Raw genomic sequence first — 12,787 nt, 5'->3', positions numbered from 1 at the left:
ATTCTTGCTGGCCTTATAAATATTAGTAAACAAATACTTCTTAATGATAGAAAAGTTACTTAAACATTTTATTATCTACTATGCAATAATTGCTACAAAAAGCATTTAAATACTGCAAATCTAATCTAAAATATAAAAATAATTCAAAATATGCATTCCGCTGTCTGTTGATTTAAAATAATATACAGTGATGGTAAGCAGTGAATACATTTTTCACATATACCTGGCATTTTGCCATTATTTTAGAAAGGATGAGAAGAAACTACATGTACACTATTTAATCGTGATGATAATGAATAGACATACCGTGTTTCCCCGAAAGTAAACCCTATTCCAAAAGCAAGCCCCAGCTGATTTTTTTGGGGGGTGGGCCTAATAAAAGCCCTACCCCAAAAGTAAGTCCTAGCACAGGGTGGGGTGAATCAGCCCAGATCTTATGTGTGATCACCGGAGCGCCCTCCCTGCCCCTGGCCTGTCAGGGGCCTTCACCGGCAGCCGCTGGTGGAACTGGCTACTGCTGGCCTCGACCTCTCCATCCCACCATCTGCTTACCTGCGGCTGCAACAAACCAAACCCTTGGCAAGCCCCAGCCTCCGCCTGACCTGTCAAGTGGCCCTACTGCTGCTGGGACATTTCTCAGCTGTTTTGGATGCCATGTGGCTGCCAAGTGGCTGTCAGTACTGCTTTGTGGGGGGGGGTCTTTGCCCTCCTGGCCGTGCTACTCTGGGCCACCCTGCTGGGCTGCTCCTGCCTGGCATGGGGCTAGTCAGCCCAGATCCAAAGTGCCGCCCTGCCAGGGCCCTTTGCCAGTGGCCACCAGTGGAACTCTGCCGACCATGCCTCCCTCTTTGGACTGCTGAGCGCCAGCCTGCATGCCCACTTGGTGCTGCAGGCACCGGGCTAAGGGCTGAACCTGGCATTCTTCGGACCTGGCAATGCAGCTCTCATGCCGGCTGGGTGCTTTTGGTCTCTACCAGGTGGTTCTGCCACATCGCCTTTGGCCTGAGCATAAGGGGAGGAGTCGAGGCAGGTGGTGTTGGAGTTGCTTCCCTCCACCTGCCAGACACGTGCCAAAGCCACACAGGGTAAGATTGCCGCCCCCCATCCAGATGCAATAGCCACTCCCAAGCATTTGTTTTACTGATCTGCCTTTCAGCTGCACTGCGTTTCTCTGTTTGCTTCTCAGCCTTCGCTGTGTTTGTGGGACAAAAAAAAAGTTCAATCAGACTTTCTAACTTCTTGCGATTAGAAAGTCTAATTGAACTTTTTTTTTGTCCCACAAACATGCAGCGAAGGCTGAGAAGTGAACGGAGAAACGCAACGCAGCAGAAAAGGTTAGTAAAAAAATGCTTGGGGGAGGCTAGGGCATCTGGGTGGGGGGACACGGAAATCTTATCCTGCGTGGCTTTGGCAGATGTCTAGCAGGCGGAGGGAAGCAACTCCATCCCACCCACCCACCACCTGCAACTCAACTTATGGCGGTGGCAGCAGCAGCAGCCGGCTGGGCAAAAGGCGATCCAGCGGAAGCAGCCAGTAGAGGCCAAAAGCGCCCAGCTGGCATGAGAGCTGCAGTGCTTGCCAGGGCTCGAAGAGCACCAGGTTCAGCCCTTAGCCTGGTGCCTGCACCAAGTAGGCATGCAGGCTGGCGCTCAGCAGCCCAAAGACGGAGGCACGGGCAGCATGGTTCCACTGGCAGCCGCTGGCGAAGGGCCCTGGCAAGCCAGTGGTGGGGCAGCATTCCAGATCTCAGCTGACTCACCTCAGTGCTCTTTCCGCCACCTACCACGGCCACAGCGGTACTGTACCTGGTCCGCCACCATACTCTCATCACCGCATTGCTTCTCCACCCCATGCACAGGGCCCGCCCCACCCCTGCGCACTTGCGGCCTAGTGGTACCAGTACCAGAAAAAGTAAGCCCTCCCTGAAACTAAAGCCTAGTGCTTCAGAGCCCCAAAGAAAGTAAGACCGGATCTTATTTTCAAGGAAACACAGTAGTAAGGTTAATTTTTGTTTCCGTAGTTGCAATACTGATAAAATTTTGCAATAGACTGTATTACATAATTTTTTCTTTCTAGCATTTTCCCATTAGTGCAGGGCCCACTTTTTGCAGCTCATTGGAATTTTGATTGCTTGGTTACTCTCCTTAGAAAAATATTTGCACAGATGATGTACCATAAAATTACAGAAGGTTGCTTCAGATTTTTAAAGAACTTAACAAATAACATTTATTTTGGCTGTGCATTTCAGGATCTTCACTGACTTTAAATGGCAATAGTAGAACATACTTAACTGGTGAAGCAAGGAACATGTTAGCAAAAAACAGAATAATGATCCAGATTTTGATACTGAATGTTTTAAAAACCTACAACTGAAGCTTCAAAAATGGAATTAATATTAATCCATTTATGTACATTTTGTTTTAGCAGATTAATTCTAGAAAGTGATTGTGTCTTTATGAAAACACAATAAATAGCACATTTAATAAAGCACAATAAACTTAAAATATACTATTAATATCACAGGAAACATTACAGGTAGCCAACAGGACGTTGGTGTATTCCAAAGAATTTAGTCTTTTTAATTATGTTAAGATAAATGTTATACTTGAATACTTCATTTTACTCAAAAGCTCTCAGTATGGAGATAACTGAGTGCCAGGAGGTATTGCCTATGACTATTGAAAGTTAAGGCAAGATAATTTACATTGGTACTTTTCCATCAATTTTATGTATCACTATATCAGAATCAAGATGTAAATAAGATGGCTGCTGAATTCTAGTGATCTGCATCTATACATCAGGAAAATAAATATTAGACTTTTGCATCTCTACTTTGGAATACCTAATGATATATTGATGTAAATGGAAGCTTTAGATCTATTGTATTTGATTAATATTTTAGAGCTTGTTCCACATATGTTCCACATTCATAGTATCCTTACTATCTATAAGAGTTGTGAAAATGCTTCCATAAATTAAAACTTGTTATATTTCAGTTGTTCTGAGTGAAATTTTGTGACTGTGGGTATGTATGAAAAATATGGATTATATTTGGTAATCTGATAAATTATCATATTTATCATAGAATAGGATATATTGCTAGCTGCCCTCAAAAATCTAATTTTTTCCTGCTAAGAACAAAAAATCATGGCAACTGGACCAAAGTTTATTAAACTGTATAAATGTAATAATAATAAAGCTTATTAAATTTAATAATTCCGTGATTAAACCTTTTTACATGCTTTTGACCTGGATGATTGAGTCTACGTCTACATATATTTCCTGCTATATTTGTAATTGAAACAGTTATTGTTTAAACAGCCATCATTATATTTAGTTTAGATGCTTCACACATAGTTCTGCTTCATTCTGTCTGCTAATGGCAATCCTCTGGCTAATTTAGATATCAAAAACCATAGCTAGGTACCACTCACAATATTATGTAATATTGTTTAAGCTTACCAAGTTTTCTTAGAATTTGAATAAAATCCTACAATAAGACAATAAGGGGTAAGTGAAAAAATCCAAAAACAAGACCAGATGTCTGTAATTAAATTGATCTAAGATGGAAGTTGTGGATGAAGCATGTTAGGTTACACTTAGCATTCAGAAACAAATTAATGGCTGCTATTCCTTGCATAAAACACAGTGTAGGTCAGGTTTAGGGTTAGGTATTTGGAATTGTCTAGGCTTGCATTTTTCCCCCCAGATGCTTCATTATCTCATTCACTCCCAAGACTCTTAACACGGAGATTATTGACTCTCAATCTATCCCATTTATGGGGGGCAGGGGAGACACCTAACACAAAAGCACCTGACTGCTTTTTTTTAACTATCTGCTTTAATCCCCTCTATGGGGGATATGTTGCTTGTTGAACAGTCCTGGAGAACTCAACATTTGTCACTTTTTGGTTGAATCTTAATAAAGCTATTGTTCAACTAGGCATTTCCTTTACTGACCAACAGTTATGTTCGTTTGTTTTTTTACATTTAAAAGAAATTAACAGCTTTTAATTATAACAACTTTATAATGGATTTCTTAAGATTTTCAAATAAAAACTTTTAAATACACTTCTCAGTTTTGAAGCAAGGAAATTCCCAGATTCAAAATAGAAGAACCACCATATTGTACACTTTTATATTTCTCATTTTAGCAGGTAACTGCACTTTCATTTTTCCTTTCTTTTAAGTGGAGAACATGGCCTTGAATGACCTTATCTGGATCCAGTGAAAGTGCTCCGACCCAGTTGCACTGCTTAACTTTTAAAAGTTCCTAATATGTTTGGTTTGGGTACAATATGAAATTTAAATAATGGCTAGATTCAGCTACACCTTTGACTCCAGAGAATGCTGCATCGAGGGAAAAAACACTTCAGAAGATCTAAAGGCTAACAGTAATATCAATTGCCAATGATATCAGATACTGATATGAAATATGTCTCATCTTTAGCCTAATCAGAGCATTAAGAATGCAAGCCAGAAAGTAAAATAGAAAATAGGTAAAAGCTGGTATAGTAAATGTATCTCTTGAACTGCTGAAATCTAAAATAGCTCTAACATTAGTTTAAACCAAGAAATAGATTTGGCCTTGTATGACAGACCATTCCCAATGAATAGGCAGGACCAGAATAAGGAACCTAGACTGGTAACTACTCTTTTGGCTTTCAGGAAGGACCTGAAGAGTTAGTTGTGCCATTGTCTTTAGGGGTCTGCTGTAGTGGTGAGAACTAGCAATGGCTGTATTAAATGGATAAATGATTTATATTTACTAGCTGTGATTTATGTTTTATTGAATTTATAATCATGGTTTTAGAATACCTACATGCTGTTTTATTTTTTTACTGTTTATTTTAAATGTTGTGAGTCACACCCAATAAATAAAAAGGTTTACATTTGATTAATTTAAAATGGTCATTAATAGTATTATTGAAGAGTAATTATAATTTGCTGACAACTTTTAAGAGGACTGTATATATGTGATTGTGGCCCTTTATTGAGTCTTGTATGTTAAGTGAAGCTATATCTAATTAGTTGCAAGCAAATCCATTCAAAAGAGATTTATCCTGAATAAACTCTACTGAATTAAGTGGAACCTGTTATCTGCTAATTTTGTTTAAAACTGTAGTCTTGGAATGGCAGGAGTGGCTTAAATATCCCACAAATCAAATCCTTCAAAATATAGTAGTTATATGCTGGAAATGCAGTGTCTGCCTTCATCTGTATTGCTTATATTCTGATAATATCACAATGCCTGAGATATTTCAGTCTAAAATAAAACCTATACAGTATTAAGTACAGACATTTAAAGGGACAAATATTGTGGTAATGTTTTCATTGTATGATCACATGACTGTAATTCTTTCTGGTGAGGGATATGAATCAGATCCATTTCCATCTTCTATAAATTGTCTTTTTTCCCATCCTCTTTTGATCTTTCTCAGTTTCCTGTTTATACATGGTAGAAGCAAAATTACCTTACCCAGAATTACCACGCAAGGCAAAACAAGCGCAACAACAAAATTTGGTGGTGTGTAAAATCTGTAGCATTCTTCTTCAAAGGCTCTTTTCCATCCATACATTAATACATGGAAAGTACTTATGAGAAGTGCGACGTATCCGAGTGTAGACTTTGAGATTTGAAAATGAAAAACAAATATAAATTAAAATGCTGACATGATGATTTGCACTTATAGCTAACCATTAAAAGTTATTTATAAAAACTTAAAACTTTATATAGTTTAAACATATATACAATTAACTTTTACAATTTAACAAACAGAAAGTGAAAAATGAATGGAAGCTTCTTAAATATTGAACCTCTCATTGGAAAGACCTTTCAATTTTTATCAGACTAGTACAAAATATGAGATATGCTCTACTGTTAGAAAGTAAAACAAGAAACAGAGTTTGTTTATTTGAATAAATTGCATAGTTTTATGCCATAGTAGCATAGTTTTACATAAAGACTCCCCAAAACAAGCAAGGAAACAAATCAATAAATAATACATAAATTAGCAGATATCTTCCATGTATAATTCTTATGTATTCCTAAAATGTATTTGGAATAGCAATAGCAATACAACTTAGACCAGGGGTCGGCAACCGGAAAAAGGAAAAGAGCCACTTGGAACCGGTTCCATCACACAAACAAAAAAGTGGGAGCCGCAAAAAGTGGCACCTGCGCGGTGACGGGTCTCCCCTTTGGAGAGGTGCGCGCGCACCTCCGCCCGAACGGGCAGTGGCGCCGCTCGTTTGGAAAGCTGCCGCAGCCTGTTTGCAGGCTGCCGCCTTCCTCTGAAGGCGGCAGCCTGCAAACGGGCCGCGGCACCTTTCCAAATGAGTGGCGCCACCGCCCGTTCCGAGAGGTGCGCACACCTCTCTGAAAGGGCGGAGGTGCACGTGCACCTCTCTAAACCTTTGGAGAGGTGCGCGTGCACCTCCGCCCGAACAGGCAGTGGCGTCGCTCGTTTGGAAAGCTGCCGCGGCCCGTTTGCAGGCTGCCGCCTTCCTCCGACGGCATTCTGATACCCTCCTACCCTCAAATACACAAAAGATTTAAGTTTTTCTTCTCCCATACATCATGAAGGTCTTTGGGATAATTAATGAGTTGTGCTTTTTATAGCATTTGTATAAGTCCTACAGTTGGTACTGTTTTGAAAAAAAATATTAGATTGCAAAAACATGAACCTTTCAATACTGAATGCCTACTAAGGATTTGTGCTAGATTAGATTTAGTATTTCAGTATAGTACATACCTGAATAAAACTGAATTCCCTCCAATTTAATGATCTGTTTACTGATGGAATGGAAGTCACAGCCAACAGAGATAGCAGCCCAAGGCTCATTATTCCAAAAGAGACATACATTTCAATTCGCCATACTTCTTCCTCATTCCAGGAATTTTCAATATTTTCATGGACCTGGAGAAAGAGATTGAGGAATCTTAAACATTTTTAACACATGTACAGAAAATTCTTGAAAATTAACTAGAATATCTGATGGGTTTTAAAGTGTGCCTGGTGAACTATCATGAATGGGAGCAAAGAGGAGAGAGTTCATTAATTAAGAAAGAAGACTTTAAAAACTTTGGTAGATCTGACCCTTCTATGTTTAGAAGAATAAATTATGCAAATTAAGAAATCAATTGTAATTCCTCTTATTTTGAATAGTTTGTTTATAGCTCTAAATTGATCATTTGGAGAGTGGTGAGCAGTTTTCAGAAACAAAAGGGTGAACATTACTGAAGCTAAATCAATTTATTTAAAGAAATAAGTAATATTTTATATATAATAATATATAAAATATTACTTATTTCTTCATCACTACATAATTAGGTGACTATACATAGTATAAAATGTTAACACATTTAAAAACCATAATTGAATGTTTCTTTCATGCAGGAAGAAATGTCTAAGCAATGATCAACACAGCTCAAATTAAAAATCACACTTGCAGCAATATCAGGGTGTTCTGAATTACCTGACCCAAAAAGGATGTTTTCCTTACCTGTTGATAAGCTGTATTTAAAAATAGGTATCGTTCTGACCTCCTCATAGGCAGGCAGAGGCTGTACACAACATGAACTGTTGCAAAGAAAAAACTAAGTAATCCAAGCTGTTTTCTACACTGCAGCCAGTTTTCTAACCAGGATGGAAACAATTTGTATTTAGTACCATAATAAAGTTGATAAACAGCTGCCAGGAGCCCTGATAAATACACTAGAGATAATAAAGTAATTGCAACAACTGGCAATGTCTTGTTCACAATCTCAATAGGAATCTTATAAAAATCACTCTGATGATTTCTCACGTAAGGATGTATTACATCTCTAATAAAGGAATAGATAAAAAAGAAGGTGGCTAGGCCAACAGCCACTATAACTGGTCCTTTCCACAGGGTGAACAATTGAAGAGGTAAATTTTCAATCTCCCTTGCAGATGATAAAGTGCCCAAATCAACAGGAATAAAACTGAGCTGACGAGCAAGTTCAATAACTTGATTTCGAGCTTCAATGCTGTTACTGCATATGTAAACCTAAAATTAAAAAAAACAATCAATGACTACATGGTCTAGTCAAACTAGGGTATGTATGTAGAGTAAGTATGAGATTTCCTCTAATTATCTTTATCTCAACTTTCCTAGCATCATCTCACAATTTACAAAGGTATTTGTAATTATTTTATCTATATTTTATTTTTATCTTTATTTTACGTTATATAAGTCAAGGGTGCAAAATATATTGCCCAGGACCATATACAACTCCCCAAATCTTAAGATACATGTCTTTGAGCTCCACCAAGTATTGATACTAAGTGCAAGGTATTAAATACATGCAGTGTGACTAGTAAACTGGTGAATAATTAAAATAATTTCAAAAAAGCATCTTGCTCTTAAAGCAGACACATCTTTTTTCAGACTGCTACAAAAGCACAGTAATGTATAGCAAATACTGTATGTGCTGTATTTATTCATCCAAAACGTTTCTTCTAAATTATTTTCAAACAACTCTAGCCGCATTAATTATACTTACTTCAGTTTTATTTAAATTGAAGGCAAGTTGTCCAATCGTCTTTTTCTCTGGACTTATCCACTTTTGATTGTAGATTGATGAGCCAACCAAAGACCAAATGAGGCTCTCAATCTGAAACTCTCCTCTGCCTCCTGATAAAAATGAATGCTGAAGCTGCTATACTATGAAGATGAGAAATAATCTCACTTCATTTTTAGGTAGTCTCATATGAAAAATTACAGCATTTTGTAGCAGAAGTTTCAAGGGGTTTGTCATGTTTGTACTAGATAGTTAGGTAACATTTTCATTGTTTTAAATGCTGAAATGCATAACTTACCTGTCTGCTTGCATCTTTTGGTCCTACTTGTAGTGCCCATGCTGAAATAACATTGAACCCTTTAACAACAAAGGAATCTGGGAAAAGGGATGACAGGTACTCTGCATTGGATTCTGGATACTGATTAATTTTCATGTTGTTGCTGACATCTACAAGGATTTTACCAATAAGTAGATGCTTGAGGTCCCACAAAGCTGCATAGTGTTCTCTGCGTATAGCAATAAAAATTATGTTTGTTTTTGCTATAGCATCTTCATGATGAGTGACATCAACAACATGGGGAAAGCATTCCGCCACAAATTTAGGGTTTCTGCTTCCTATTACCACATGAAACCCACACCTGATAAGCCTAGTTGTCAAAGATTTAGCGAAGTCCCCACTTCCAATTATGCCAATTGTAAGCTTACTGGTGTCCTTGATGTAATTTCTGCCATTTGGTAAGAAAGTTTCGTTTAAGATTTTAGGACTTCCCATCATAGAAATTGATTCCATATCTGGACACATAAATTATAAGGATATTTTCTAAAAGAAAACAGAAACATACAATTAATACCCTACACAATTACTTTTCACTGATATATATTGAAACAAATTTCCTATACCAATACACACATAAAATTTAGAATGAGATGTAACATGCATATCTGCAATATGAAAGACATTATTTCTCTCCTGAAAGCTGGAAAGGAAATTTTTCTAACTCTTGTAAAAATAGGCAGGAAAAAATAGGCTTTGATTCTAGCCTTCCATATATGTAGACTAAAACACTAGACAGAGAAAAGTATTCAACAAATGTCAATCCTAGTTATGGAAAACAAAAACAACCTCAGAGAGCGTTTGTGGCACAATTTTAGAATTAAAGTTAAGTTTTCATGAGAATTCTTCAGGAATATATTTGTCTGCCAAAGTAGGCCTCACCTTTACAAAATATACTATATTTGGAGAAGAATTTAGTTGCTATCTATATATTTTATTTTAAGCTGCAAAATAAAAAATGGTAACTGATAAAAACACTATTGCAATATGTGATCACTGCTGCTATTGTAATGGCTAACTAGGACTTCCCACACATAATTTACATTTCATATTTTGTATTGATACTTCTGCTGCTATCTAGTAATGCACTAAACTTTTTGAGTTCCATTTTTTTATTAGTTTATCAAAATACAAAGAAAAAAATAGTGGGAAAATAGGTGAAAAAAAATAGAAGAGAAAAAAAGTGCAGGGTAAAAGGGAAAAAAGAGTAGAATAAAATAACAACATACAGCCTCAACTGTTTACTTTTACATAATAATATATTCTAGTCATTTCTATAACAATGAATGCAGTAATACTTTGAACAAATATGGTCAAACTTGTAGAATGTATTCAAAATCTGGGACCAATGACTCCCATGGATTGAAATTTGGCCAATTTTGTTTTTTAAAAAAATGATATAAACATAATCATGACATAATCGCAAATCTGTTTATACCACAGAAAAATTCATTAAAATTTGCTGTGGTGATGTTTGTGCTATACTGTTCAATATGGGCTACTTTCAAGGCAGATACATCTCTGAATATATCCCAATTTTTCCAGCGAAGACAGTATATTAGAAGCTCTGTGTTGAAGGCATTGAGGAATCTGGTAAAAAAAAGATCCAATTGGGCATGGATTGTCTAGTGCATTTGTCTCTGTGTATAAATTTTTATTAAGAATTTTGATTATATTAATAAAATATAATGTAAACCAAACAAAGAAAGGAAAGGAAAGAAAATAACAAGTGCAAGAAATTTATTTATTTATTTAGCCTATGGCAAGAACAAGAAAAAAAAGAAAAAGAGAGAACAAAAAAGTAAAAAGAAATACATAAAGAAATAAATCCAATATTCATCAAAAGTATAAACAAATTTAGTAACTCTTCACCCCTTTAAGGTTGCAACATTTATCTCTTCATCTAATATCCCATCTCTTATTTATAAAGAAATCCATTACACATCTTTTCAGTCCTGGTGCGAGCAGAAAGTCCAAAAAGGATTGCTACCGTGTTTTCCCAAAAGTAAGCCCTACCCGAAAATAAGCCCTACCTTGATTTTTGGGGTTGGCCCTAATATGAGCTCTACTCCAAAAATAAGCCCTAGTTTTGGGGTGAGGCACACACCTAAAAATCATGAAGTGGGGGTGTGGAGCTGCCCCTCGCACCCCATACCCACTTACCTTGCAGCCAGCCTTTGCTCACCAGCCCACTTCTTCTGCGTCATCCCGGTGCCTGCATTTTGTAGTCAGAGGCCTTTCCAGAAGGCCATTGTAGCCGAAAACGTCCAGAAAGGCCTTTGACTGTGAAATACAGGCCGGAGCCCCATCTTCAGCTGCAGAATGAAGCTGCTCCTTCAGCCACAAAAGTGGGCCGGCTGGGTGGAGCTGTCAGTGCCAGAAGTGAGTGGAAAAGACCCCCCCCCCAAATAAGACCTGGTGCCTCATTTGGAGGCAAAAAAAAAAAAAAAAGACCAGCTCTTATTTTCAGGGAAACATGATAGGAGTTATGGTAGCACAGTGGTTAGAATGCAGTACTGCAGGCTCAAGATTGACTCAGCCTTCCATCCTTCCGAGGTTGGTGAAATGAGGACCCGGATTGTTGGGGCAATAGGCTGACTCTGTAAACTGCTTAGAGAGGACTGTAAAGCACTGTGAAGCTGTATGTAAGTCTTATTGCTATTGCTTTAACCTTTGCATACCAATGCAAACGGAGTAATCACTGGGCCACATGCAGTTCAACAAGAGAGTTGGATGCACCCCAAGTCCAATCTTTTTACAAAAAAGTAAAGGAAGTCTGGAAGAGTGTGGATCAACAGGAGTTGGGAAAAGGTAATTTCTCTTTACATTACCTTTTCCCAATTCGTGTTCATCAACACTCTTCTAAACTCCCTTTATATTTTTTAAATGAACTCTATTTTGTTATTATGAGGATACTATAATACTAGTAGCTTACTGAGAAAACAGAAAACTTCCATTTGTCCTCTCTTCCCAGAAATGTATGTACAAGTCCCATTTGAGATTAAAATCAAATTATCAGTACTGAAACTCTTACTGAGTATTGTACCACCATCTACTGGTGAGCAAAGAAATTTAATCTGTTTTGTTTTTGATTTTGCTAGATATACAGAGTTTGTATTTATAAGATAAGAGAACCTGATGCGATATTTAAGATCCTATTCCTGTCTGTTTTTTGAATAAAGCTTGCAACATCCCATATAATCATAAATGTGGCCTCTGATTGGAATTATGCACCTGTGAGGGTGAAATTCATTCTCTGAGCTCAGAGAATGAACCTTCACCCTCATCCTACACCCAAGCTACAGAAATTCTCCACTTATGCACCTGCATTGTGTAAAATACAAATAAATACAAATATATTGGAAAATGGTATACACAGTGCTTTTTTTGTAAAAGAAAAAGGTGCCAGAACTCACACGTCATATAACCCGCCTTGCCTACCCTATAAGGTTCCATCCAAAAAAGGTGCCAGAACTCTGTTCTGAGTGTTCTATGAGAAAAAAAGCCCTGGGTATAGAGGTATTCCTTGATTTATGACTGATTGCTGAGTGACTGTTCAAAGTTACATTTGACTCTCTGAAAGGTATTTATGACCTAGATTTAAAGTTCTGACAGTCCCTGTGGTCACATGATCACATTTTAGGTTCTTGGCAACCAACTTGCATTTATGGCCATTTTCGATGTCTATAGTCATGTGACCACAATTTATGACATTGCCAGAAATTGGCAAAAAGCACACACAGCAAACAATGGATTCGCTTAATAACTGCTGTGTTTGCTTAACAACCCCTGCAAAAAAGTTTATAAAATCAGGCACGGCCACATGACCCATTTAATGACCATCACAACTTACAGCCATAATTACAGGGTTAATTATGGTTGTAAGTTAAAGACTACCTGCAGTT

General features: G+C 37.5%; 1 protein-coding gene across 1 annotated transcript; it reads right to left on the bottom strand.

Moving 5' to 3' along the window:
* Nucleotides 1-5,342: 5,342 nt before the first annotated feature.
* On the bottom strand, nt 5,343-9,338 carry STEAP2 (STEAP2 metalloreductase; the record flags this gene model as incomplete). The annotated part of the gene is made up of 4 exons (XM_081345726.1): nt 5,343-5,627; nt 6,756-6,920; nt 7,507-8,034; nt 8,847-9,338. 4 exons carry the CDS (start codon nt 9,336-9,338, stop codon nt 5,343-5,345), a joined length of 1,470 nt encoding a protein of 489 aa, XP_081201852.1.
* Between the last annotated feature and the right edge of the window lie 3,449 nt (nt 9,339-12,787).

Source organism: Vipera berus (assembly GCF_964194415.1).
Source record: "Vipera berus genome assembly, chromosome: Z".
Taxonomy (NCBI): Eukaryota; Metazoa; Chordata; class Lepidosauria; order Squamata; family Viperidae; genus Vipera; species Vipera berus.
Note: the sequence above shows the minus strand (reverse complement) of the source record. Positions and strands in the feature narration are given on the sequence as shown.